A 25,643-nucleotide genomic window follows, 5' to 3' on the forward strand; every position below is an offset into this window, starting at 1 on the left:
ATGTAGTTGGTGCCTAATAAATGAATGACTGACAACTTCACAATTAGGTCCTACAATGTAAACCTTACTCCCAACCTGTATTCCCATATATGGAACATCTGCTCCACTCAGATGGGTCTACTCAGTTCCTTGAACATTTCATAGGCTCATATAATCAAAGAACCGATCTGGAAGCAGAGGAAGGGGGAAGGGAATAAGCACTTATGAAATGCCTACTACATGCCAGGCACCATACTAAGCAATTTACAAATATTATCTCATAGAAACTAAACTAACATGGGACAAATGAGGTTTTGTTCTAGGGCACCAGTATTCAGGAGGGTGTAATTCCTTCCCATGGTGAACCACATCCCTGTGCCTTGATGTTTTCCAATCTCTCCCCATCCCTATTGTTTGTGACCAGTTTCCATTGTTATGTGACCGTTCATTTTTGTCCATTTTTCTCTTACCCTCTTCCTCCCAACCCCAGGTAAAGATTCCTCTCACTGCATGGCTGAACCACCTTACTGTTTTCCCCCCCAGATAGAAAAAAAAATGTATTGTAGCAATAGTTCTGGCTAGAAGGACACTTAGAGATCACCTAGTCTAGTCACTTCATTTTACAGATAAAAAAGCCACCTCTTTATCTTTCCTCTTGCTGGTTCCTCATCTGGAATACCCTCATCTCTACCTAACTGAATACCACCCATCCTTTCCCACTTCAATTCTTAGCAACTCCATGAAGTTTCTCCTGACTATCGTATCCCATAGTCCTTCTGAAATCCTATAGAACGTTACCATCTACACATAAAGGCAGCTAGGTAGGGTAGTGAACTAAAGCTTGAACCCTGACTCAGACATTTACCAGCTGTGTGTCTTTGGGCAAATCCCTTAATCTCTCTCAATAACAGTTTCCTCATTTATAAAATAAAGGATGATAATAGCATCTATCTCAAAGGGTTGTTGTAAGGATCAAATGGTATAACGTGTGTAAGATGCTTCATAAACCATAAAATGCTACATAAATGCTTCTCACTATTTTTATAATAATAATTATCATTATTTGGCACTTTCTGTGCGGCATATTTTGTACTGATGTTTTGTATTATTTTGTTCTTTTGTTGTTACCCATCTTTTTGTGTGTTTATAACAGCGACTCAAATCAGCTGGAAAGGAACTTAGACATTATCTGGTTCAATGCCTTTTTTACAAAAGAAGAAATTCAGAACTAGAGAAATAGAACCCTCCTCTTGCTTCCCTAAGTATATTGTAATGTCAATCAATCTATCATGTAATGAAAAAACTGTTTTAAGTGTCTACTGAATTCTGGGGATACAAATCCAAAAGTGAAATAATCCCTGACCTCAAGAAGCTTACATTCTATGGGGCCGAGCAGAGAATGTACACATGTGCGCTACATCTTTACATAATTATATGTTAAATAAATAGAAAGTAATGGGGGTGGGGAGAATTAGAAAAGTCCTCATGAAGAAAGTGGCATTTGGGTGGAGCTTTGAATGAAACCAGAGATTCTAAGAAGTGAATGTGAAGAGGGAGTGTGTTCTAGGTATGAAAATTAATTCTTGTAAAGGCAAGGAGAAAGGAAGAGATGGAAAGTCATGGAAGAGGAAGAGCGAGAAGTTCAGTTTGACTGGACAACAGTGGGGTCAAAGTGCAGCAATATATAATGCTGAGAATGCGGATTTAAGCCATGTTGTGAAGGGCTTTAAATGCCAAACATTTAGCATTTGTAGTTGGTCATAGGGGCAATCAGGCCAATGGATTGAATAGAAGAGTGACACGGGAAGACCTGTGCTTAAAGAATATCATTTTGGCAGCCATTCGGATAATGAATTAAAGAGAGAAGAAACTTGATGCTGAGAGACCAATTAGGAAGTTAATATAAGAGTTCAGGTGAGAGGTGATAAGGGCCTAAAATAGGATGATGGACATGTGGGTGGAAAGAAGGAGGAATATGGGAGAGATGTTGTAGAGGGAGCATGAACAAGGATTGTCAACTGATTGGATATATGGGGAAAGGAAGAAGAGGGAGTTCAGGTTAACTCTAAGATTGTAAACTTACTTGACTAGAAGAACAATGGTACCCTTGATAAAGATAGGAAAGTTCAGAAGAAGGATGGGTTTTAGTGAAATGGTAATTAATTCAATTTTGGACATGGTGATTTTAAGAAGCCTACGGGATATCCTGTTAAAAATATCCAATAAGCTATTGAAATGCACAGCTGGAAAACAGGAAAAAAACTCAAGTTGGATATACAGAATTGGGTGTCATGAGCATGGAGATAATAATAAAACTCATGGGAGCTAAAGAGGTAACTAAGTTAGAGAACATAGAGAAAGAGCAGAACAGGACTCAGGACAGGATCTTAGGCAACGCCCACAGGTGTGACATGGATGAAGAATAAGCAAAGGCTGCTGATAAGTGTTCAGAGAAGAAGAAAATCAAGAGAGAGCATTGTCATGACAAGTCAGAGAAGAGAGTATCCAAGAGGAGAGATGAGTGTCAAATGCATCAGAAATGTTGAAAAGTAGCAACATTGAGAAAAGGCCACAGAATCTAGGAGGTGGAGATGACTCAGAGGGAACTCTAGGCAGGGGGGACAGTGGGATAGGGCATGCTATTTTTGAGGGGCAGCAAGAAGAAATACATAGAGAATAATAAAGTTCAAGAAGACTGCAAAGGTAGGAAGGGGCCAGGTTATGGATGGTTTTTAAAGCCTTAACAGAAGATTTTATATTTGATCCTGAAAGTAATAGGGAGTCACAGCAGGGGAGTGATGTGGTCAGACTTGCACTTTAGAAAATTCACTTTGGTATCTGAGTGACTTTCATCTTTGTCCTGCACTGTGCAAATGACTCACTGAAGGTCCTTCTGAAGAAAGTCAAGCCAGGGCTTGGCCTCATCATCCTCTTGGTTGTAGTCTTCTCCTCCCAAAACATCAATAGCTGTATTAATAGATAAAGCATTTACTTAGGTACTGTGTACCAGCACTGTGCTAAGTGCTAGAGGCAGAAATAAAAACAAGCAAGACAGTCCCTGCCTTCAAGGAGCTTACATTCTAATGGAGAAAGACAACATATAAAGGGGAGCAAGAAAGCAAGGGGTTGGGCCAAGGTGTTTGTACCATCATGGTTTGGAGCTGGTGTCAGGGAAGTGAGATGGAGGCCCAGTTCCAGGCCAGGTAAGAGAAAGGTTACCTATCAGGGTACAAAGACAAACCAGCCTACTATCGTCCTTCTAGGCCCAACTTATTAGCCATTCGAGTGTCTGTCCAAGACCCCCTCCACCCCCACACATACATAGATATGCATGGGCACACTCATGCATGTATATATGTGCATGTGTGTATATATGTATGTATATGCTTTTACCTTTCATGGTGAGGCCTTCAAGCCTAGGGGAGTCTCTAGGGGAAAATAGAGGCCCACCATGGAGGGCAGGAGCGTTTCCCTGATTATATATGGTTAGGTTAGGTGTTTCGAATTTATAGTTAGGAGAAATAAAGCCTGTCCACTATTCAAAATAATGTAGCTTGAGTGCTTGCATGGGAGCTGAGGACCTCTTAAATCTCCTCAGTAGAGAGATGTAGATTATCTATATTATGATGTCCTCAAGGGAAATCACATGTGGGGAGAAAATTACATAAATCCAGTTGTTCCCAGGAGAAAGCCTAGGTTCAGGCACAAGTCAAAGAGAATGATTTTTGTGATGTTCCCAAGACTGAATCAGAGCTAATTTTAGACAACAGTTCTGGGCCTTGTATTATGCTTTTGAAAGTTGATGTGTACTTTATTTTTTTTTAATTGGCAAATAATGAAAATTGACAGCTTTGTATATGATAATTCCTTTTCTTTAGATTTGTCAATAGATGTTCGGAATGTATTTTTTTTAAGGAGGAAAGAGTTGTCTTCTTTTATCCTCCCTCTATTTGACCTCATTTCTTTTATCTCCCTTCTCAATCCTCAGCTCCTCCCTCTCCCACTGAGTTAATGTCAGCAGGCCCCATCGCATCTCTCTGACACAGGACAGAATACTATCATTTTTCTGAAGGCACCACAGCACCCGGACTGTAAGGTGAGATGGCACTGGGGCAGAGGCAAGGATGGCATTTATTCTTCAGTAACTCTGTATCCATTCAGCTCTTTCTAAAAGGAAAATCTCATTAGAAAAATTAAAGAGAGAAACTGAGATTAAAGATAAGGTAAAAAGGTATACTGGGAAAAGAATAACAGGGAAGGGAAATGGAAGGACAAAAATTTACAAAGCAATTGAGCACATTTGGGGTTTGCCTTCCAGAAACATCCCCAGGCTTCTCTCAGTGTCACTACAGAGGCATCTTACAGAGGCAGGGGAGTTAATGAAGGTGGCATTGGACAAATTTCAACTGAGGCAGCTTAGTGTCATTATCTATAGATTCTTATCATGTGAGATTTTAAAATGTGTCCCTCAACTTGATTCTAAGCTTTTATGAGAAAGCACATTAAAATGTCCTCAATTAATTTCATGTATCTATAAATTCCTTCAAATACTAGTAAATATTAATTGTGGCCTTGAATTGACTATACATGCTGGTCTGCAGGGTAGAGGGTAGGACAAGGTTTACACTGGAGAAAAAGATAAAAGTGCTAAAGACTATGAACCCAAGGAGACAATCTTTGGAAGGGAAATCTCTCTCTTTTAGGTTGTTCAGATGGTAACTTTTTTAAGGCTTTCAGGTGGTAAATATTAATTGCATACTTTGGCTAGTGTGGGCCCTAAGTGACCTTGAGGCAGCTAGGTCACCCTCTGGATGGAGCCTGAGAGTCAGAAAGGCCTGAGTTTGAATCCTGACTCAGATACTTACCAGGTATGTGACTCTAGGAAAGTCACTTAATCTTTCTCATCCACAATTTCTTCATGGGTAAAAAGGCAATGATAATAGCACCTGTCTTCTAGGGTTGTTGTGAGGAAGGATTAAATGAGATAATATATGCAAAGTGCTTTGCAAACCTTAAATAATTACATAAATATTAGCTGTTGTTACTAGTGGGTTAGCTAGCTTCAGGAATACAGTCCGACCATGGAATCATTAATACACAGACATGGCCCTGTATGTTTTCTCTCCCTTCCGACAGGAGAGATGATCCTGACTCTTCTGGGAATCCATTCCCTGCTGCTGCTATTGGTCCACCAGGGGCTAGCAGGAGACCCCCTCTCGGTGGCTAAGGAGCTCCTAGCAGAGCAGCCTGAACAGCATGTCAACAACAGAGTGCCACGGTCCAGCCATTTGTCCTACAGGAGAAAAAAGTTCATGGAAAAGTTTCTTGATGAACTAGTGATCCCTCTGCCTCCAGATGTATACTGTAATATCTTGATTAGGAGCAGAAATGTCATGATTTCTTCGAGCCCATGCAAGAAAGAACACTATTTCATCCATAGTTCCTGGGATGATCTACAACATGTGTGTGAAAATGACAAATTCCCATGCAAGAATTCCAAGAATAACTGTTACCAGAGCACAGAATATATGGATATGACAGTTTGTCAGCTACTTGATGGTGATGAGTTCCCTTATTGTGAATACACATCCGTTAAAAAAAAGAAAAAGGTGGTCCTCTCCTGCAAGATGCTGAAAGATTCCACTTCCCTTTTCCCTGATTCTGTGGAAGCAATTGTTGACTAGACCAAGGGGATGAATTGTCCAGTTCAGTAGGCTGAAAGCATTGGGCTCTACTTTCATCTCATCCAACCCCATAGACCATCCTCAGGCATGAGAAGGATAGATAGAATATCAGAGACATGAATCCCATCCATGATGATGTTTCGTGAAGGAAACTGATCCCATCCATTCCCATCATTCTGTGAGCAGCAGAAGCTGGTCCGAGGTTGGGAGGAGCTCCCCAGCCTGGGCACTGATTGTACAGTTTCTGATTGTATGGAGATGGTGGGCAACAGTGAGAGGAAGAGGGCTTTCCTTCCTTAATTTGTATCCTAGTGTTTTGTTGAACTGAGGAATTTAGCTAAAAACAATAAAGTGCATTGCTCTAGACAAACGGGTTTTTTGGGTTTTTTTTTTTTAATAAAAGCTGTCATTTATAAAGCCCCGACTATGTGTCAGGCACTTTACAAACACCATCTCATTAGATTCTTACTATAATATGAAAAGTAGGTGCCACTTTTTCAGATGACAAAACTGAAGCAAACAAAAGCTGAGTGACTTGCCTAAGGTCACACAGTAAATGTCTGAGGCTGTATTTGAATTCACAGTATCCTGACTCTAGGCCTAGGTCACTATCTACTGCATTATCTACCTGCTTTTCTATGGGACCCTAGGTTTGGGGTATGAAGATTGAATTTAAATTCTTTGATTCTCTTTCTGTCTGTCTTTCTCTGCATGTGACAAAATCAGGCACTACCCTGACAAAATAATCCTTCTAGTATAAATGTTTCCTCACCCTCTTCCCCGTGGGCCAGAACGTATAGTGAATTCAAGTCCACAATTAATGTTTATTATTGTTTAAGGGAATTTACAGATACATGCACACAGTCAAAGCAAATCATGGGGAATGTCTTTATCACTCAATTTAGCATAGATTTAAAGTATTAAACAGTTGTTTTCCAGCAGTCTCATTATCATTTTCCCAGTTTCACTAAAACTGTACAGCTCTCTTCGCCTGCTTAACACAAGCCCTTCTTTGAGAATCCAAAGCTCAGACTATAATATAATTATTAGAGTCACACACAGCAGCTACCACTGGGTTAAGAGTAGAAGGGGAAAAGTGGTGAAAACTGCTGCATTTATTTCAACCTAAAAAGGCAACTCTCATAGCATCACTCAAGTCAGCCAAAGTATGTTTTGGCCACTGTAACCCAGGATCTTCCTCTTCCAATTTCTCCTGATTTAGTGTTCTTTTCACTATATCATGCTGTGATAGATAGCAGTGATAAGCACCCTGCTGAGGTTTGAGCTCACCATCAATGACTAGTCTCTGCCAGTGTTCTGAGGAGGAAAATACAGTAAGCCACTAAAGACTAGAGTAATATGGTTCCCAACTTCTCTGTGGTCTTGGGAATATTAAGTGGTAGGCTCAGCACACTGTGACTATCCATTGGAACTACCAGTAAATTATCTTCAAATCAGGCTATTTTCAATAGGATTTCTAGATGGAGGGGGATGACTAAGAGGAGATGAGCAGAGTTATGTAGACATAACCCAGCACTCCTGTACTTATTGAAATGGCACAATGAACCCATTACTAGAACTTCCAAAACATGTTTAGTGCTGTGAAAGCAACTGTGACAGGCAGTGTGGGTGGTGAGAGCATATCATGATGCTGTAAAAGGTATATCCACCCACTCCTGGCTCATTCCTCTGCTTTTTGTGATCTACAGAGAACAACAGCCTGACTCAATATTAATGAATTAATTAAGTAATCAACCACCAAGGGAAATAGCACATAATTTTGGCCACTAGGTTGGTGATATCTTTCAGGTTATCAATCCAAGGATGAGCTATGTCAGTTGATTGCCAATGCACAGGTTGCATACCTGGGCTTTCCCAATAGCATAGTGTCCCTAACTACTCACTCTGACTATACTGTGGTCTACACTACACTCCTTTCAGCTTGCCCTTTCTAGAGCCACCCACAATTTATACAGATCTAAGGGTATGGTTTGGAACTTGTTCAAAGTTACCAATAAATGGTATCTTTTTCATCTCTACTGTGAGCCCTGACTTCCCAAGCTTGGAAAATTTCCCTTAATCACTCATACTCCCTCATTTGTATAATTCACAAATTTACTTTTTTTTCTTAATGGTCATATAATTCGTTGAAGCAGTAAGGTAACTTAAAAAAAAGATAGCATAATAAAAGTATAAAGAGTTTTTGAATAGCAAGTATAGTGGTATGATGCATCAGTATTGAGCCCTTTTCTCATTCCTGCTGTAGGAGGTAGAATCCAGAAATTAATAAAGAGAAGTTTGGAAAGTTTTGATGCCTGCCAAAATTTTACTATTAAGTACTCTAAGGAAACAAGAGAGGGAGGACACAATTGGAGATAGTACTCCTGAATGTCACTACAACTGTGATTCACAAAGTGTTCCTCTAACCAGTCTTAGATCTACTCTGGGAGGGGAACAGGGGGACAGAAAGCAGTGAGAAATGTACTGGGGTCAAATCAAGAGCTATCAATGAGAGGAAGGAAACCTTTGAGGTCTTGGAAGAGAGGAGCCTGTAGCAGGTGATTGAGGAAGTGGAGGGAAATATTGAAGAGGAGAGAAAAGGAAAGAGGCTTTACTTTGGAGGTGGGAAGGGGGTTCCATTGATGATGCTCCTATGAATGGAAGGAGATGAAGACCTTACACTGGGAAAGGCCTGGTGGACTTGGTGCCTGAAAAATCTACTTGTCTGGGGGTGAGGGGAGTTGGAACCCCTGGGAGCAACTGGTAGCTAGAGGAGTGGGAGAACATGGACACAGGGAAGAAATTTCCAGGCAAATACATATAGAGAAAAGCTAAAGGGGGGGGGTAGGAGAAAGAGAGAGAGAGAGAGAGAGAGAGAACAATATAGATGTGTGGAGAGAGAAAGAGAAAGAAACAAGAGAGGGCACAGATTATTAGTGGTGGGAGCGAGGGAGGTGCCACTTTATGGGAGATTGGCCTCTATGATACCTGAAACAATGAACATTGTTCCATGCGGAAAGCCCTACAAGGCAGTGGCAGAAAGTGCCTAGAAGGCAGAGCCTAGAATGAATACCTTGGAAGCTTAGACAGAAAAGAGAGAGAACAGATGAGTGAGGGAGTCATGAATGAGAGTTCAGAGGAAACAGAAAAAGAAGATGTACAATGAAGAGAGTAAAAGAAATCCTTTTTGGGAAGGGATGCAATAAAACAAAAGTTTAAAACTAGCTGAAAGGGAGGAGAGGAAGGAAAAAAATCTATCTGAATAAGAGGGGGAAAAGAGGGCAAAGAAAAGTATAATCAAATAAAAGCAGGAGAGAGGAACTAATAAACAAAACCCTAAATGGAAAGGGGTGACAAATGAGAAGGGGGATCAGGAGGAGGAGAAGAGAGCCAGTGGGAACAGGACTACTTTTAAAAAAATATTAAAGTAGCAGAAGGAATTCAATACTGTATTTATAGCAGAAGAGAGGGGGAAATCATAACCTGAAAAAATTTCGTTTTAGAAATAGAGAAAAACATAAAAGTAACTCTTACAACTTTAAATATAAATGGATTGAACAATCTAATAAAATGAAGAATAGTAAAAGGTTAAGAAACAAAACCCTACCATCTGTTACTTATTGGAAACGCACTTAAAAAAACAAAGACACATGAAATAAAATTAGGGGAATAGGGGAAAATTAACTGCACATCAAGTGAACCTAAAAAAGCAGGTGTTGCCATCATTCCATATGACAAAACAAAAACAAACATTCAGAAAATTAAAAGGAATAAACAAGGAAATTATATTATACTGAAAGGAAACATAGAAACGAAACCAATATAGTAATAAAGTTATATGCTCCAAATTTCTTAGCATCCAAATTCATACAGGAAATATCTGAGCTTCAAGAAGATATAGACAGTAACACAACAGTGACAGGACACTTCAACATTGCTCTGTCAGTTTTCATAAGCCTAGCAGAAAGTTAAGCAAAAAGAAGAATATGGAACTGAACAAATTTCTGGAAAGGCTAGAGTTAAAAGACTTACGGCGTCTTCTAAATGGGATAGCAAAAGAAAAAGAACTTCTGCACCACATGGAACTTTTAGAAAACTGACCATGTATGAGATATTGCAAACAAATGTTAAAAAGCAGATATAGTCAATGAATCCTTTATAGACCATATTGCAATAAGAATAGAAATTGGTTCAGGGACTACAAACAAAAGATACAGACCCAAATGGAACTTAATAATGGAATTTACAATAATTAATGCATCAAAGAACAAATAACATTAACAAATAATGATGAAAAAGCATATGAAAATCTCTGGGATGCAGCTAAAGAAGTCCTCAGGGGGAAAATCATATCCTTACAATTATACATTAACAAAATAGAAAAAGAGAAGATTAATGAGCTGAATATGCATTTTTTAAAAATTAGAAAATCAGCAAATCAACCTAAAATAAGCACAAATGAAGAGATATTAAAAAATACAGGGGAAATAATCAAGCTGGAAACAAAAAAAACACCACAGAAATGATAAGTGAAACTAAAAGCTGGTTCTTTGAAAAGACTAATAAAATTGACAAGCTCTTAGCTAATCTGATTAGAAAGAAGACTATCAAATCAAATCAAAATAACTAATGAGTAAAATGAAATTACAGCAAAACCAGAAGAAATAAAAAAACTCAACATTTTATGCATAGCTATATGCTAGTAAAATTAAAAACACACAAAAAATAGAGGAATAGATCCAAAAATATAATAAAATACCCCAAATCGAAAGACCAGATAGAGATCTTAAATAAACTGGTCTCAGAAAAGGAAATAGATCTAAGTACAAGGGACCTTTTGTTGTTATTGTTGTACAGTCATTCAGTTGTGTCTGCAGCAACGCCAAAAACTGTTTCACCTTCACTATCTTGAACCCTGAAGTTCTCCCCTGATGTCCCTCAACTTCTCTGTCTGCCTGTCTTCTTAACCTGTTCTTCATTCTCACAGTGACTTTCAGTCCCTCCATGGAATCCATTCTGGAATTAAGAGGGTTTGGGGGACACTTCCTATAGATGGAAAGAATATGGTTGGAACTTAAAGGAAGCCAGGAGGTCAGTAATCAAAGAGGAAGAGGGAGAGCAACCAGGCACGGTGGACAGCCAGAGAGAATGCTCGGAGCCAAGAGATAGAGTATCTTGTTCATGGAAAAGCCAGGAGGTCAGTGTTACTGGGCAGAAAAGTATGTGTTGGGGCGTAAGGCATAAGAAAGACTGGAAAGGAGGAATAGAAGTTAGGTTATGAAGGACTTTGAATGCCAAACAGAGCATTTCGTAGTTGTTCTGGGAGGCAGTAGGAAGTCACTAGAGTTTATTTAATAGGGCCTGACATAATTAGATCTGTGCTTTAGGAGAATCACTTTAGTGGCTGAATGCAGGATACATTGAATTGGGGAGAGACTTGCGGCAGGCAGACCCACCAGCAAGCTGTTCAATAGGTCAGGCATGAGGTGATGAGGCCTACACTAGAGTGGTAACAGTGTCAGAGGAGAGAAAAAGGTATATTTGAGAGATGTTGCAAAGGTGAAATTGACGGGTCTTGGCAACAGCTTGTATATGAGGCGATGAAGGATAGTGAGGAATCTAGGATAACTCCTCGGTTTTGAGCCTGAGGGACTGAGAGAATGGTGTTGTCCTCTATAGTAATAGGGAAGGTAGGAGAGAGGAAAAGATAATGAGTGCCATTTTGAACATATAGTATTGAGTTTAAGATACCTATTAGAGATGTCTGAAAGGAAGTTGGAGATTCAAAATTGGAGGTCAGCAGAGAGACTGGGGCAGGACAGGCAGATTTGAGAATTATCAGCATAGAAATAATTATTAAATCCATGGGTACCGATGAACCCACCAAGTGAAGTAGCATATAGAGAGAATAGAAGACCCAGGACAGAACTGTGTGGGACACCTATGGTTAGAAGGAATGATCCAGAGGAAGATCTGGCAAAGGAGACAGAGTAGTCAGATAGGCAGACTAAGAGGTGAAAGTGAGCAAGCACATATTCTTAGCATGAAGGACAGCAAGTGAAAAGATACAAAGACAGGACCTGGAATGCCAAGCTCAGGGAATAGCTTTTGGGTCAATTTGGCTGGAACATAGCATGCTTGAAGGAATAATATAAAATATCTATAGAAAGGTAACATCAAGCCAGATTGCATTGTTCTATGAGTCTTGTCACCTAGAAGTGTTATGGAATGTGTGTATATCATATCTCTGGTTCCACTTCTGAATATTCTGGGTATTGACATGCACACTTTTTTCTGAAGTGATGCTTTGTGGTATGTCATGATAGTGGATGAGAACCATCTTTTATGACCCAACACACACACACACACACACACATACACACACATATACACACACTCATGCTCCTTAGTGTGAGTTGCTCTTGATGGCAATAGCGAAATTTTTCCCCCATCAAATTCCCTATTTGGCAAAGAGGGCAAAGTCAGAAGGTAGGAATCAATGCCTATCAAGACCATACTTAAGATCATGCCACTCAAGGGACTACTACCCTCCTCAGGATATATAAACCCCTTAGGGGTGGTAACAAGGACATAGTGAAAGCTGTGAGTTTGAGCATAATGGGCAGTATACAAGAACACTGGCTAAATTAACTTTGGTTAGAGGATCTCATCTTTTGGCTCAGGCATATCCATATGTCAGCTTCCATGCCCTTTCATATCATGAACCCAGGTGGCAAGAGCCATGGAAGTGGTGGCGATGTCATCAGTTGGCCTAATGCTGGGGTGGGGAACCTTATCATGTTGGAAGGTTGCATTAATATTAATATTAATAATTTGCATAATCAAATAAGGCCACATTCAAGAAAATTCAATTAGATATACTTAAAAATATACATTATTTTGTAAAAATCTTACTGTGTACTTAATCATTTCAAAAAATGAAAACTATTTGTTAATTTTAAGGTTAACTAACCTTTTAATGACTTTGTTGTGTCTGCTTTTTGTTGGAAAACATTTGAATATTTGGTTGCAGCAAATATTTCAGTTGATCCTCTAGATGGGTATTAGTCATTTGTGACCTTAAGGTTGTCTTGATTTGGGTTAGGTAGGAAAATGTAGATTCGCAGCAATAAGTAGTTGAAAAACAAGAAAGTATTTTTCAGGCATGTTGCCAAAGGTGTGGGTATTCTACTGCATTTTACCATATTTCAATTTGATCTTTCTTAGCATCATATAATGACTTTAAAATGTCATCTACTGAGAGCTCAATCAGTTCCATTTATAGCTCTTTAGGTGCCTTGGTGATATCAACTAGGTGAGGCTGAAATGCTAATTCGAGTGTGATGTCATGATTCTCAAAGTCAGTAAACCTTTCATTTTATTCTCTAATTAATAGGTCCGTGTATTCTTCAAATGATTCACATATATCATCTTGCTCATCAGTGACCTTTGCTAACCGGGTAAAATGTTCATCTGAAATTTCCTTCTGAAGAAGTGTTTTGAAAAAAGATAGCTTTTTTTGAAATGCATGATTTTTTTTTTGCCACGTATCATATATAGACTTAGTTCTATCTTGCAAAGAAATATTGGAGTCATTTTGATTTGACATGATATCACACAGAAATGCAGCATTCCCATAGAAATTTTCTTTTAATAATTCACATTGCTGATCCTGTTCATAAAATTTAACTATCTGTTCTCATGGAAATGAAAGTTTGGCTAACACCTGCCCCTGTGATAGCTAATGCACTTTAGAATGATATGGCAAATTCACATTGATTACCTCAACTTTAGCATGTGATGATGCCGTGTTGCATTTGCACAAATATAATTAACAATACTTATAACTTGTTGCAAAGACGTTTCAACAATCCCACTAGCAGCTGTTGTGGGAGTGAAAAACCAACAACAACCAGCTCATAGAACGCTGCAGGCTCAGGTTGTTTTGATCTGTTTTACTAAGGAAAGCAACTTTAAGGGGTTAATAAGCTCATTCTAATCAAATATACATATATCATTCACTTAGTTCGGGGGGAAAAGCCAGCACCCTGAACTTCAGAGCAAATACAAACAGAAATTACAAACAGAGAGGATGTAAATAGACCAAATCACAATACATAGTTACCAAAAAGAGAAGCACCAACATCTGGGTTTTTTTTTCAAAGCCAGGGGGCTCCAGCAGCTACCCAGAGTCTCCACACCAACACTTCCAGTGAGTGAGAGCCCTAAACAAAATGCTAACTTCTGAGTTTATGCACCCTTCTTAGGGCCAGAAGGCTTCACACCTAATTAGCCAAAGGGTGTGGGCCTGGAGCTTTGCACCTAGTAAGACTTAATCAAAGGCACTTGAGTACTTTAGCATTCTAAAAGAGAAAACAGTAAAAAGAAAAATTCCACCCTAATTACCATAACAATAACCTATATGGCATTGCTTGTCTTCTCAATGAGGGGGTTGGGGATGGAAGAAAGGAGAGAATTTTGAACTCAAAGCTTTAAAAACAAATTTTAAAAACAATTTTTACATATAACTGGAAAAAATAAAATACTAAATAAATAAAAATTTGTTAACAACAACAAGAAAAAAAAGAATGGATTTCTCAACTGGGCTCCAAAGCTACCTTCTTCAAGTTTCAGTTAACTTATTCAAATGAATTCAATCTAACACATTTTATTATGTGTCTATTACTTTTGAATTTGTTAAAATTTATTAACACTTCATTTTTTTTATCCCCATGGCCCCTGTCACTAGAACCTGTGAAAGACAGTGAAAATGCCTAGAGCTGAGATATGGTGTGTCTTAATCAAGCAACAGCAAGGAAATCAGTGTCCCTAGATCAAGGGGTGGGGGTAGTAGAGTTTAAGAAGATTGGAAAGGAAAGGCAGGTTATGAAAGGCTTTGAATATCAAGCAGAGGATTTTATATTTGACACTGGAGGTGATAGGCAGCAACTGGAGTTTATTGAGTTGGGGGGAGGGGCCACACTTTTGTAACAACAATGTTGCTTGCAGCTGCTGTGGAGGTGTAAGGCCAATAACACCAGCTCACAGGAGGGCTGCTAGCACAGGTTCTTTGATCTGCTTTTCTAAAGGAAAGCAACTTTACAGGGTTAACAATCTTACTTTAATTAAACACACATATACCATTCACTTAGTTCAGGGATATAAGTCAGCACCCTGAACTTCAGAGAAAATACAAACAGAAATTACAAGCAGAAATTATAAACAGAGAAAATAAACACAAATCAACAGACAGGGCTTCTAACTGTCTGATCAAGATAATGCATACATAGTTACCAGAGAGGGAAGCACCAACATCTGGGTTTTCAAAGCCGGGGAGGGGGGACTCCTTAATGGTTGCCCAGAGTCTCATCTGGCTATATCACAAGAAAACTCTTCCTGTGAGTGAGCCCCCAGAGCAAAACCTCACCTCAGAGTATATATACTGTTTCCAATCAATGACTTGATTCAGACAAAGGCAACACTCAATCAAAGGCACTTGATTGCTTTAGTGCTGAGAAGCACTCCAAAAGAAAAAACAGCAAAAAGTCCTATTTTGCTTGCCATTACAATGATCAGATCTGGACTTTAAGAAGATCGTTTTGGCTGCTGAGCAGAGGATGAACTAGATGGGGTAGCTACTTGTATCAGGGAGACCAACCAGCAGGCTTTCGCTATAATCCAGGACTAAAAAGATGAGGGTCTATATCAGGATCACGCAGTGTCAGAGAAGAGAAGGGCATGTGCAAGACAAGGCATAAAGCTAAAATCAGCAGGCCTTGACAATAGATTAGCAGTGGGGTGGAGTGGGGGGAGAGTTGTGAACCTGGGTGACTGGGAGAATGAGGCTATCTTTAACAATAATAGCAAAGGTAGAAAGAAGGAGAGGTTTGAGAAGAAATATAACAAATTAAGTGTTGGACAAATTGAGTTTAAGATGTCTATGGGACATTCAGTTCAAGATATCTAATAGTCAGTTGGAGTTTTGAGATGTGAGGATAGAGGTCAACAGAGAGGTCAGGATTTGATAAATAGATTTGAAAATCATCAGCATAGTGATTATAATTGAATTTGTAGAGCTGACAGAATCAGAGTAAAATAATACAGAGGGAAAAGAAAAGGCCCAAGATAAAGTTCTGGGCAGTGCTCCTCTTTGGACTGATGATCAATTAGATATGTAGAAGGAAAACTAGGAGAGAGGAGCGTCATGAGAACCTAGAGAGGAGAGTATTAAGGAGAAGAGTATGATTAACAGTGTCAAAGGCTGAAAGGTCAAGAAGGATGAGGACTGACAAAGGGGCATTCAATTTGGCAATGAAATGATCATTAAAAACTTTGGAGAAAAGTTTCAGGTAAAACAAGGTAGGAAGCCAAACTATAGAGTTAAGAAGAGAATGAACAGAAAGGAAGTAGAGGCACCTATTGTAGATGGCCTTCTCAAGACGTTTAGCTACAAAAGAAGAGATATGAAATGATAGTTACTGGGGTTGGATGGAACAAGTGATGGATTTTTGAGGATAAGAGACACATGGGCATGTTTGCGGGCTGTGAGAAGCAGCCAGTAGATAGAGATTAAAGATAAATGAAAGACTGGGGATGATAGAAGGAAGAATGGAATGGGATCACTTATGCATGAAAAAGGTTTGCCTTGGCAAGGAAAAGGGTCACCCCAGTGTGTGAGATGAGGTGAAGAAGGAGATTTGTGTGGGGTGAGATGAGGAGGAGGAGGAGGAGAGAAGAGAAAGCTCTCAGTGAAGATCCAGCTCTTCCTGGCCTTTAGGCTATCTTTCTGTCTACTATACCATGCTGCCTGTACACCTGTGGGAATGTTGTCGCTGTTATTGAATGTTGTTGCAAGCGTATGAACTCATGGCTAGGTGTATCCAGCTATAATACCTGGTACTAGGGAGTAGGAGGGGTGAGAAATCACCTCCTCTTCTTAACTAGAAGACAAAGGGGAAATGGATAAAAGAGGGGAAGAGAGAGAAGAGAAAAGCCTTTGGCTCCTCCTTTTAAGTATGCTGATTGGGTAGGTTTTCTAGGCTCAGCTAATAATTCCCTTTGGCACAGTCTCTAGTAACAGAGGCTGTGGTGAACAAAAATGAATTATTATTTCAATAAATTCAATTATTAATTCTAAACAAATTAATAATATTTCTGGCTGTTTCTATTAATATTATAAACAATGGTATATTTTATTGTCTTATATATCATTATTATTACATGTAATTACAATTACATTGTTCATTATATTCTATATAATTATATATTATGTGGTCATACATGATTGTGTAATATTGTGTAAATAATTATTAAAAATTGCTATTTAATGTGAATTACTTTAATAACTAGTATTGTATCTTCCCAAAGTACAAGTCCACAGAAATAAGTAAGGGGTTGCTACATCATCCCAAAATTCAATTCTTTTAGTGTTGAACCAGAATATATCTTTCCCCATAAGCCACAATGCATAAACCCTAGTTGCTCCATCCCAGAGAATCAGGGACTTCCTAATAATTCCCATTTCAATAGTGTAACAAAGGCTGTCCCCCACATGAAACAGTGGGGTGTCTGATGTGGCTTGAAGGAAGGCAGAATAGACATCTCTAGCCTCTTTTCTCCCTACCCTTCTCCATGGGAGACTTTATTTTCTATCAGGAAGGGAAGCAGGAGGTTGAAGACAGAAGCTTGGCCACTCTACTCTTCTCGAAAAGAGGGATACTGGGCTGGAATTATATCTGTCTATTCCTTCAAATATAATTAGTAGTCTAAGGGATGTGATTTTTTCAGATTCAAGTTAACTTCTGACTGCCATTTCATTTATTGGGTGGGAAGTGGAGTGGTATAGATGGTATATATATATATATATATATATATATATATATATATATATATATATATATATATACATATATTCGTAACTCAGACAATAGTGAGTGAAGAAGCTCTCCCATTGGGACCAAGGTAACTCAGCTCTATCAAGAGAGTCCTAGATCTACCCAAAGGGAAGTTCCCCAAAGTCTCTAGGATAGCTAGCCAGGAACAGGGACATGTTGGAGACTGCCATTTGCTCTCATGTCAGCTTCTTCCCAGAGTCTTAGTATCTCTTCAGCAACCTGATGTGAGATTGGCATAGTCCATCATCTCTCACAAAATTGGAAGCCAGAAGTACCAGAACCAACTACATAGTCCAAAGAAACTCAAAGAAACTAAAAAAAAAAGCCTAACACTTTCCTCTCTTCCACTCTCACCAATTTCATTCCACTCCTCATGTAGGAATAGTACATTGATCTCCAGTAACATATAGTGAGTGCCATACCAATGGTCTTTGGGACTCAGGTTATACTTCACATTGAGGGCTCAAGCTCTAGTTGAAGTATACTTATTTCCAAAATATTGCACATTGAACCTGGTAATCCATGGAAATTAAGGAATGGAATAGAAAATGGACTACATAATGGGTAAGAAACAATGATTAAATTTGAGTCAGTGCTGAGCTATTCTTGGGACTTAGCCTGGAGCAAGAGAAGGGCAGGGCAAAGATTGAGATTGCCAGATAGTAGAAGACGCGGGGAAATTGAGAACATTCTGAACTGTACTGTTCAGCTTTGGAACTATCTTCTTTGTCCTCAGTAGTTCAGGATGTGCTGGAGACTCCCTGTTTATCATTATGAGGAATATGAACTATGACCACCAACTTGCATGCCAAATCTTTTCATTCACCTTCAAAATTCTTAGAGGAGTTTTTTGGGTTATTTTTAAAGATATGTTCACATACCTTAAAAAAAAAAAGACCATTTTTATCACATCCTTCTTTCTGACTTTTATGACCTTTTCCTCATTTCTCTGTTATCCCAGTCTCTTCCTTTCTTTACTCAACTTTTTTTTTTTAATAATTTAGAGCAGGAATTAAGGAGAGATAAGTACATCCCTTCTTAGAAGTACCCGAACTTTTCCTAATTACTCTAGTTGTTGGTGCTTTCTCTTTCCCTAAATTATTGTGTATTTACTTATTCTTATACAAGATGTAGCCCTCTAATTATATATAAGCTGTCTGAAGACAGTCTTTTTTGTTCTTGTCTTGGTATTACCAATGCCTTGTACACAGAGAAGACACAATAAATGCTTGTTTGTTTTGTTTAAGGCTCAGCATAGTGGGAGGTAATGATGAAGATATTTGTAACGTTGCTTTTTAAAATTGTATATAGTTTTTTATAGCAAACTCATCATTTCATCATTGTGGGCATGTCCTCCTTTGAAGAAGATCTTACCTATTTCATATCTTCTCCCTCTGTATGATTCTCCTCCATGATTTCCCATAACTTTTCCATGGAATTTAGGATGGAAGATTTACCTCAATTTCTTCAAGTCATTTGTCTTGTTCTTCCACTATCTTAGGGACACCATGGCCCCTTCAGTTACATACAATTTTAATTCTTATGTAAGATTATGGTATTTTATTATTCTCAGCTAGTCAGTATAGGTGTATATGTAGATTATATGTGTATATGTATGTTTGTATATGTGTATGCATATACTTTGCCTGTGTATATTATGGAGTTTTCATCCACTCTGTTTTTCTAGATAGTTAAACCAACACTTCTCACATTGTTATATATTTCTCTAAGAGGCTTTTATATTTTCTAGAAGTTAACACTCTATTCTGTCAGCTTTTTAAAAATAGGAGTATTTGTCACCAATAGAGGATCCTTCTTTAATCCAGAACTGATTCAGGATCCATCAAGTACACTTATTTTTAATGCTAGAAACTTTCCCTCTCCATGACCTACAGGTATTATTTGTGATGAGTCTAATCTAATGTTCCAAACAAGTCTTAAAACTTCTGGTGCAGTCACATGAAAGACTACATTTTTCTCAACTAGGGGAACGGTACAGTTTTAAGATTTATCTCCTGCACATATATAATTTTCTTAAGGCTTTATTCTCATTTGTTAAAATAACCAGTCAATAGCAATTTATTCAATGCCAGCTATGTGCTAGACACTATGTTAGATGCTATTCTTCTTTTTATATCCCTATACTTCTCCTTGTTTCCTTGCACAAGATTCCTCTCAATGCAACATACTTCTAACCTTCTATTCTTACAGTTCTCCAAACAAGTGCATCAAACCAGTAGTCTGAGAACTCCACTTGATGACTGGGTCTTCACAATATGACCAAGCTTAACACAGACAGATATTCATTTGGTAAGGGAACAAACTCAGAGGATGAATGTGCATTGTGCAATATTTCATGGTTCTTTGGATGGGGTTAAATGAGAAGCTCCCTTGTCACTAGAAGCCCAGAAAATTGATGCTGAATATGGAAAAGAAAACAGTGATGACTATGATCAGAGCTGAGGAAGGGGGTGCGGGGTAGGTGAGGAAAAGTAAAACTTAAATTACTGCATAAATGCCAGAAATAATATACTAGCAACAGACTGCATATCTGTACATTCTTAATAGTAGGAGGTCAGCACTGCATATACTTTCAGACTCTCTTGATGTACTGATTAGTTTCACTGAACTTTTTCTTTTTTATTCTTTTTTTACTGGAGTTGGCTTTCTGGGCAGGGGGATGTTTGAGGGGGAAAGATAATATAAAAACATTAGATAGTATAAATTTTTAAAAATTGGAGTTTGGCAAACAAGGTAGGTTGAGGATTACATGAAAAATCATTCTATCAACATGGCAGTTTTCATTGTGCAAATAATAATCATCAGAGGCCAGAGTAAAGCAGTTCAGAATTTATCCTAGTCAAGAAGTGATATTTTTGACAACCAGAGGAGACAGCTACTTAACTAGATGGTCTCATTTAAATGGGGGTAGCTGGATAGTGGTATAGCGGATAGAGCTGGGAATCAGGAAGACTCATCTTCCTGTAATTCAAATCCAGTCTTGGACACATACTAGCTGTGTGACCCTGGGCAAGTCACTTAACCCTATTTACTTCAATTCCTCATCTGTAAGGATCATCTGGTCAAGTAGATTAGAAGCACCAAAGAGGAATTCTTCTTAGGGGAGAGGCTATATGATGAATTAGACTGGCATATAGGACACCTAGGTTCAAACTCCAATTCTGACAATGAGCAGGTAGATTAATAGCTCATTTGTAATAAGGGCCCTGCCACCTAAAATTCCATTTCCCAATTTGGGCAGAGGCCAGCCATATTATAGGCCTGTCTATTGTTGTGTTGGATGTGTCACTGGACTTTTTTTTTTGAGGGGGGGAACAGGGAATGCTTATTCATATTATTAATACATTTTTTCATAGGGTAATCCACAAGAAAAGCTATTAAATCACTTGTCCCTTTCCTGTTCAGTCTCTTATTTATGTCCTTTGCCAATGCTCAGTTCCTCCCACTCCAGTTGGAGGATCCAGCAGGGGATCGGCAGGACCCAGGACTTCCCTGAGGCACAGGACTAGAAACTCTGATTCTCTACAAGAGCCACATCACCTGGATTAAGTCAGGTAAAATGACCTAGAGTAGACACTGGGCTGGAACCTCCTCCTTACAGACCTGATGGTCACTTCGATCTTTCTCCTTAGAGAAGGAAAGAGAGAAACTGAGATTAGGGATAAAAACAAAATACATATAATGAGCTAGAATAGGGCTTCTTGGAATCTAAAGATAAGAGAAGAGTGATGGAAAACTCCCCAAAGCAGCTTTATGATTCTAGGGATAGGCCCTCAGGTAACAGGACTATCATAGACCAATATGCTTCTCAGGGAAAACTACTGATCAGGGATATGCTAGAATGTTAAAAGGTCATTTTATTCTGGCAAGTCTCAGCAATGTGTGTCCTCAGTGCTTTAATAAAAACAATACAACTACAATCTCATCAATGTAGCTATTCTCTCCAGTGATGCAGATTTTATAACCCTTCCTTGCCTTGTTATCTCTCTATCATTTTTGTCCCTGTTTTTCCATATATCCTTCTTAGATATTTCAGATATTCCTTAAATACTCAAGCTTTTACATTTGCATTATCCTCTACATTCACCCTTGCCCCAGGGTAAGGCCCTATTTCAATTGTAAGCTCCATCAGGGCAAAGATCATGTCATGTTTTTAAATGTTTCCAAAGTTCTGTATACGTTTTCTTGCACATGGAATAAAGAATAGGCAAGGCTCTCTCTCTCTCTCTCTCTCTCTCTCTCCCCCTCTCCCCCCTCTCTCTCTCTCCTTTTCTCTCTCTTTCTCCCTCTGCCCTCCTCTTTCTCTCTTTTCCCCCCATCCTCTCCTTCTTCCTCTTTTCTATTCTTCTCTTTTTTTCTTCTTCCCCTCCTCTTCCTTTTTCTCCTCTCTCCTTCTCCTTCTTCCTCTCTTATATCTTCTCTCCCCCTCTTTCTTCTCTTGCATCTTTCACCTAATTTTACTCAGTCTGCTCTCTTGTTATCCCTTCCTCTCTAATGCCTTCTTTTCCTCCTCTTGCCTTTCCTCTCTTTTCTCACCTTTCTTCTCACTCTTCATGTTTCTCCCTTCTTACCTCTCCATCTCTTCCCCTGAGGTGTGAATAACCCAGTTTGACCAGAGGATATCTATCAGGGAATTACTAAAAGATAAGTCTAGAAAGTTGGAGACGTACTAGGCTAAAATGTCTGGTCTTTCTTTGAAAGGCAATGGGCAAAGTTAAAAAAAAAAAAGGTAAAGTAGAAATAGAAAAAAAAATCTACCATTCACCACCTGAAACAGATCCCGGGCAGAAATCTTACAGGAAAGTCATAGCCAAGTTTCAAAATTCCCAGGTTAAGGAGAAAATATCGCAAGCAACAAGAAAAAGAAAACAATTTAAAAACTGTGGGAAATCAGATAGGATTTTACAAGACCTAGCAGCTTCTACACTAAAAGGTTTTGGAAAATATATTTTAAAGAGCAAAATAGCTGGAGTTGCATTCAAGAATAACTTACCTAGCAAAATTAAGTATAATCTTGAATGAAAAAAAAATGGATATTTGATGAACTGAAAGATTTTCAGGTATTTGTAACAAGAAGACCAGAGGTTAATGGAAAATTCAATATAAAAGATTCAGAAGAAATATAAGAAAAACATTAAAGGCTAATTATAAGGCACTCATGAAGGTTGCACTGTTTACTTATGATATACAAAAATGTTATCAGTATTCTTAAAACTGTCATCATTACTAAAGTAGTTTGAAAGAAAGGTTGGAGCTGAGTTGTGTAATGATGGGGTGATTCTAAAAAACAAAAGTGAGTAGGAAAAGGAGCAATTATCTCATAAAAATGGGGTATGAAAGGAAGAACTAATACCTAGGAAGTGGGTTGGGGTAGAGGGCTGGTAATGTTGAAAACTTATTCTTATCTAGGTTGGAGAGGGATGACATATACGTCTGGAGAGCTTTAGAAGTCTTCTGAACTTCTAGAGATGTGAGAAATCTGGGGGACAGGGTGGGGGGTGAGACTTTTCAAAGTGTGCATATATTAAGATTAGCAGTGTGGGGGAAAAGATAAGGGAAAGATTTTTAGAGGGGTGGGTAAAATAAGGAATAAAATGGTAAGGGAAGAAGGTGAGGTAACAGGGATAGGGTCAAAAGAGAGGCTGAGAAGGAAAATAGTGAGTAAAAATAAGATGGTGGGAAATTCACAAATAGTAAACACCTTTGAATGTAAATGGGATGAACTCACCCATAAAATGGAAATGGATAGCAGAATGGATTAAATTTCAGAATCTAACAATATGTTGTTTACAAGAAACATATGTAAGAATGAGAAATACACACAAAGTTAAAATGTAAAGGTGAAGTAGAATTTATTATGCTTCAATTGATACCAAAAAAGGAAGGGGTAACAATCATGATCTAAGACAAAGTTATGGCTAAAATAGATTTAATTAAAATAGATAAACCTGGGTAACTATATTTTGATAAAAGGTGCCATAGACAATGAAGTGATATCACTACTGAACCTATATGCACCAAATACTATAGCATCTAAATTGTTTAAAAGCTAAATGAATTACAGCTGGAGATGGATAGTAGTACTATAATAATAAGGGACTTGAATGTTTCTTTCTCAGAACTAGGTAAATCTAACTAAAAAAATAAGTAAGAAAGAAGTTAAGGAAGTGAATACAATTTTAGATAAGCTAGATATGATAGAAATCTGGAGAAAATTGAATGGAAATACAAACACATTTTTTTCTCAACAGTTCATGATATTTTTACAAAGACTGGCCATATATTAGGGCATAAAAATTTCATAGTTAAAAGCAGTAATATTTAAAGTATCCTGCAATGAAAATTACCAAGGAAACATATATTAAAAACTAATTAGAGATTAAACAACCTAATCTTAAAGAATGAGCAGGTTAAAGAACAATTCATAGAAACAATCAACAATTTTATTAAGGAAAATGACAATAATGAGATAACATATCAAAACCTATGGGATACAGCAGAAGTAGTGATTAGAGGAAAATTTGTATCTTTAAATCCCTACATCAATAAAAGAGATAAAAATCAGAATAATGAATTGGGTGTGCAATTTTTAAAAAAACTAGAAAAGAACAAATTAAAAATTCCCAGTTAAACACTAAATTGAAAATCCTAAAAATTAAAGGTGAAATTAACTAACAAAATTGAGAATAAAAAAGCATTGAATTAAGAAGTAAAACTAGGATTTGGTTTTATGAAGAAATTTTAGTTTATTTTCAGTTCCAAATTATCTCCCACTCCTTTCCCCCTTCCTTCATCCATTGAGAAGTCAATAAAAACAAATTTCTTACAAATATGTATAATCATAGAAAACAAATCCCCATGTTAGCCATGTGCAAAAAGAAAAAAAGAAGGAAGGAAGGAAGGAAGGAAAGAAGGAAGGAAGGAAGGAAGGAAATATGCTTCAATCTGCACTCTAAGTCCTTCAGTTCTCTATCTGAAGGTGGATAGTATGTTTCATAATGAGTCCTTTGGAATTGTGGTTAGTTGTTGTGTTACTCAAAGTTCCTGTCTTTCAAAGTTGACTTCCTTTATAATATTGTTATTGTATAAATTTTTCTCCTGGTTCTGTTCACATCACTCTATATCAGTTCATATAAATGAGTTTTGAAGAAATATTTGTTGAACTGAATCACACATTCACAGGAAGATGGCTAGGTGACACAGTAGATAAAAGTAGGGGAAGTTCTGAGTTCAAATCCTGCCTCAGAGACTCACTAGCTGTGGGACCTGGACAAGTCATTTAACTTCTTTCAGCCTCAGCTTCCTTATCTGTAAAATGGGGATAATAATACCTCTTCTTTACAGGGTTGTTGCAAAGATAAAATAAGATCATATATACAGATTTCTTTGCAAACCTTAAAACCTATCATATAAATCCTGGGTATGAGAAAGTAAGGTCAAAAATTTGAAAAGTTAAAAGGAATCTGGAAGAGAGGAACAAATAATGAATATGCATAGTCAGAAGAAGAGGGAATAATAGGGAAACAAGCCTTAGGAATATAGAGAGGAGTAGCCTGGGGAAATTTTTAAAAGGCAAGGTGGAGAGTGTGTACAAGAATAGCGATTATGCTGTGTGAACATGCCTTACCAATGGCCCCCTAAATTCCCATAATAAATTCTGAAGTTAAATGAACAGCCTTGGTATCAGGAGATTAGGAAGGCAGGACTGTGGTAAAGGACAAGGGTCATAGAAATGAATCCAACCTCCCTATCAGGGAGAAAAAGAAGCCCCTGTTATTTTGTTACTCCTATTATAGCAAAGACAAGGAGGACCTCCCTGGAACTCATTTTCCTCATTTGTAAAATGGAGGAGTAAGGCTTGTAAGGCCCCTCCCAGCTACAAAGCTATGACCTTATGATGGTGAAGACTGAGACTAACACAGTTCAAAATTCTCCTCTCTTTCCCCATCTGAAAATCCTGCTCTGGTGACCCATTTTTCTCTTGTTGCAGGGGATGCTCCCAGGACTCACTCTGGAAAAACAAATAAGTACCTAAGGTCTCATTCCCCACTCTCCAGAATCCTTA

At 38.1% G+C, this 25,643-nt stretch overlaps 1 protein-coding gene across 1 annotated transcript; it reads left to right on the top strand.

Annotated features, from left to right (window-relative positions):
• Positions 1–5,060: 5,060 nt before the first annotated feature.
• RNASE9 (ribonuclease A family member 9 (inactive)) lies at positions 5,061–5,663 on the top strand. The gene has a single exon (XM_036736619.1). The coding sequence runs from the start codon at positions 5,061–5,063 to the stop codon at positions 5,661–5,663; it is 603 nt and encodes a 200-aa protein (XP_036592514.1).
• The last annotated feature ends 19,980 nt before the right edge of the window (positions 5,664–25,643 follow it).

This window comes from Trichosurus vulpecula, chromosome 8, assembly GCF_011100635.1.
Source record: "Trichosurus vulpecula isolate mTriVul1 chromosome 8, mTriVul1.pri, whole genome shotgun sequence".
Taxonomy (NCBI): domain Eukaryota; kingdom Metazoa; phylum Chordata; class Mammalia; order Diprotodontia; family Phalangeridae; genus Trichosurus; species Trichosurus vulpecula.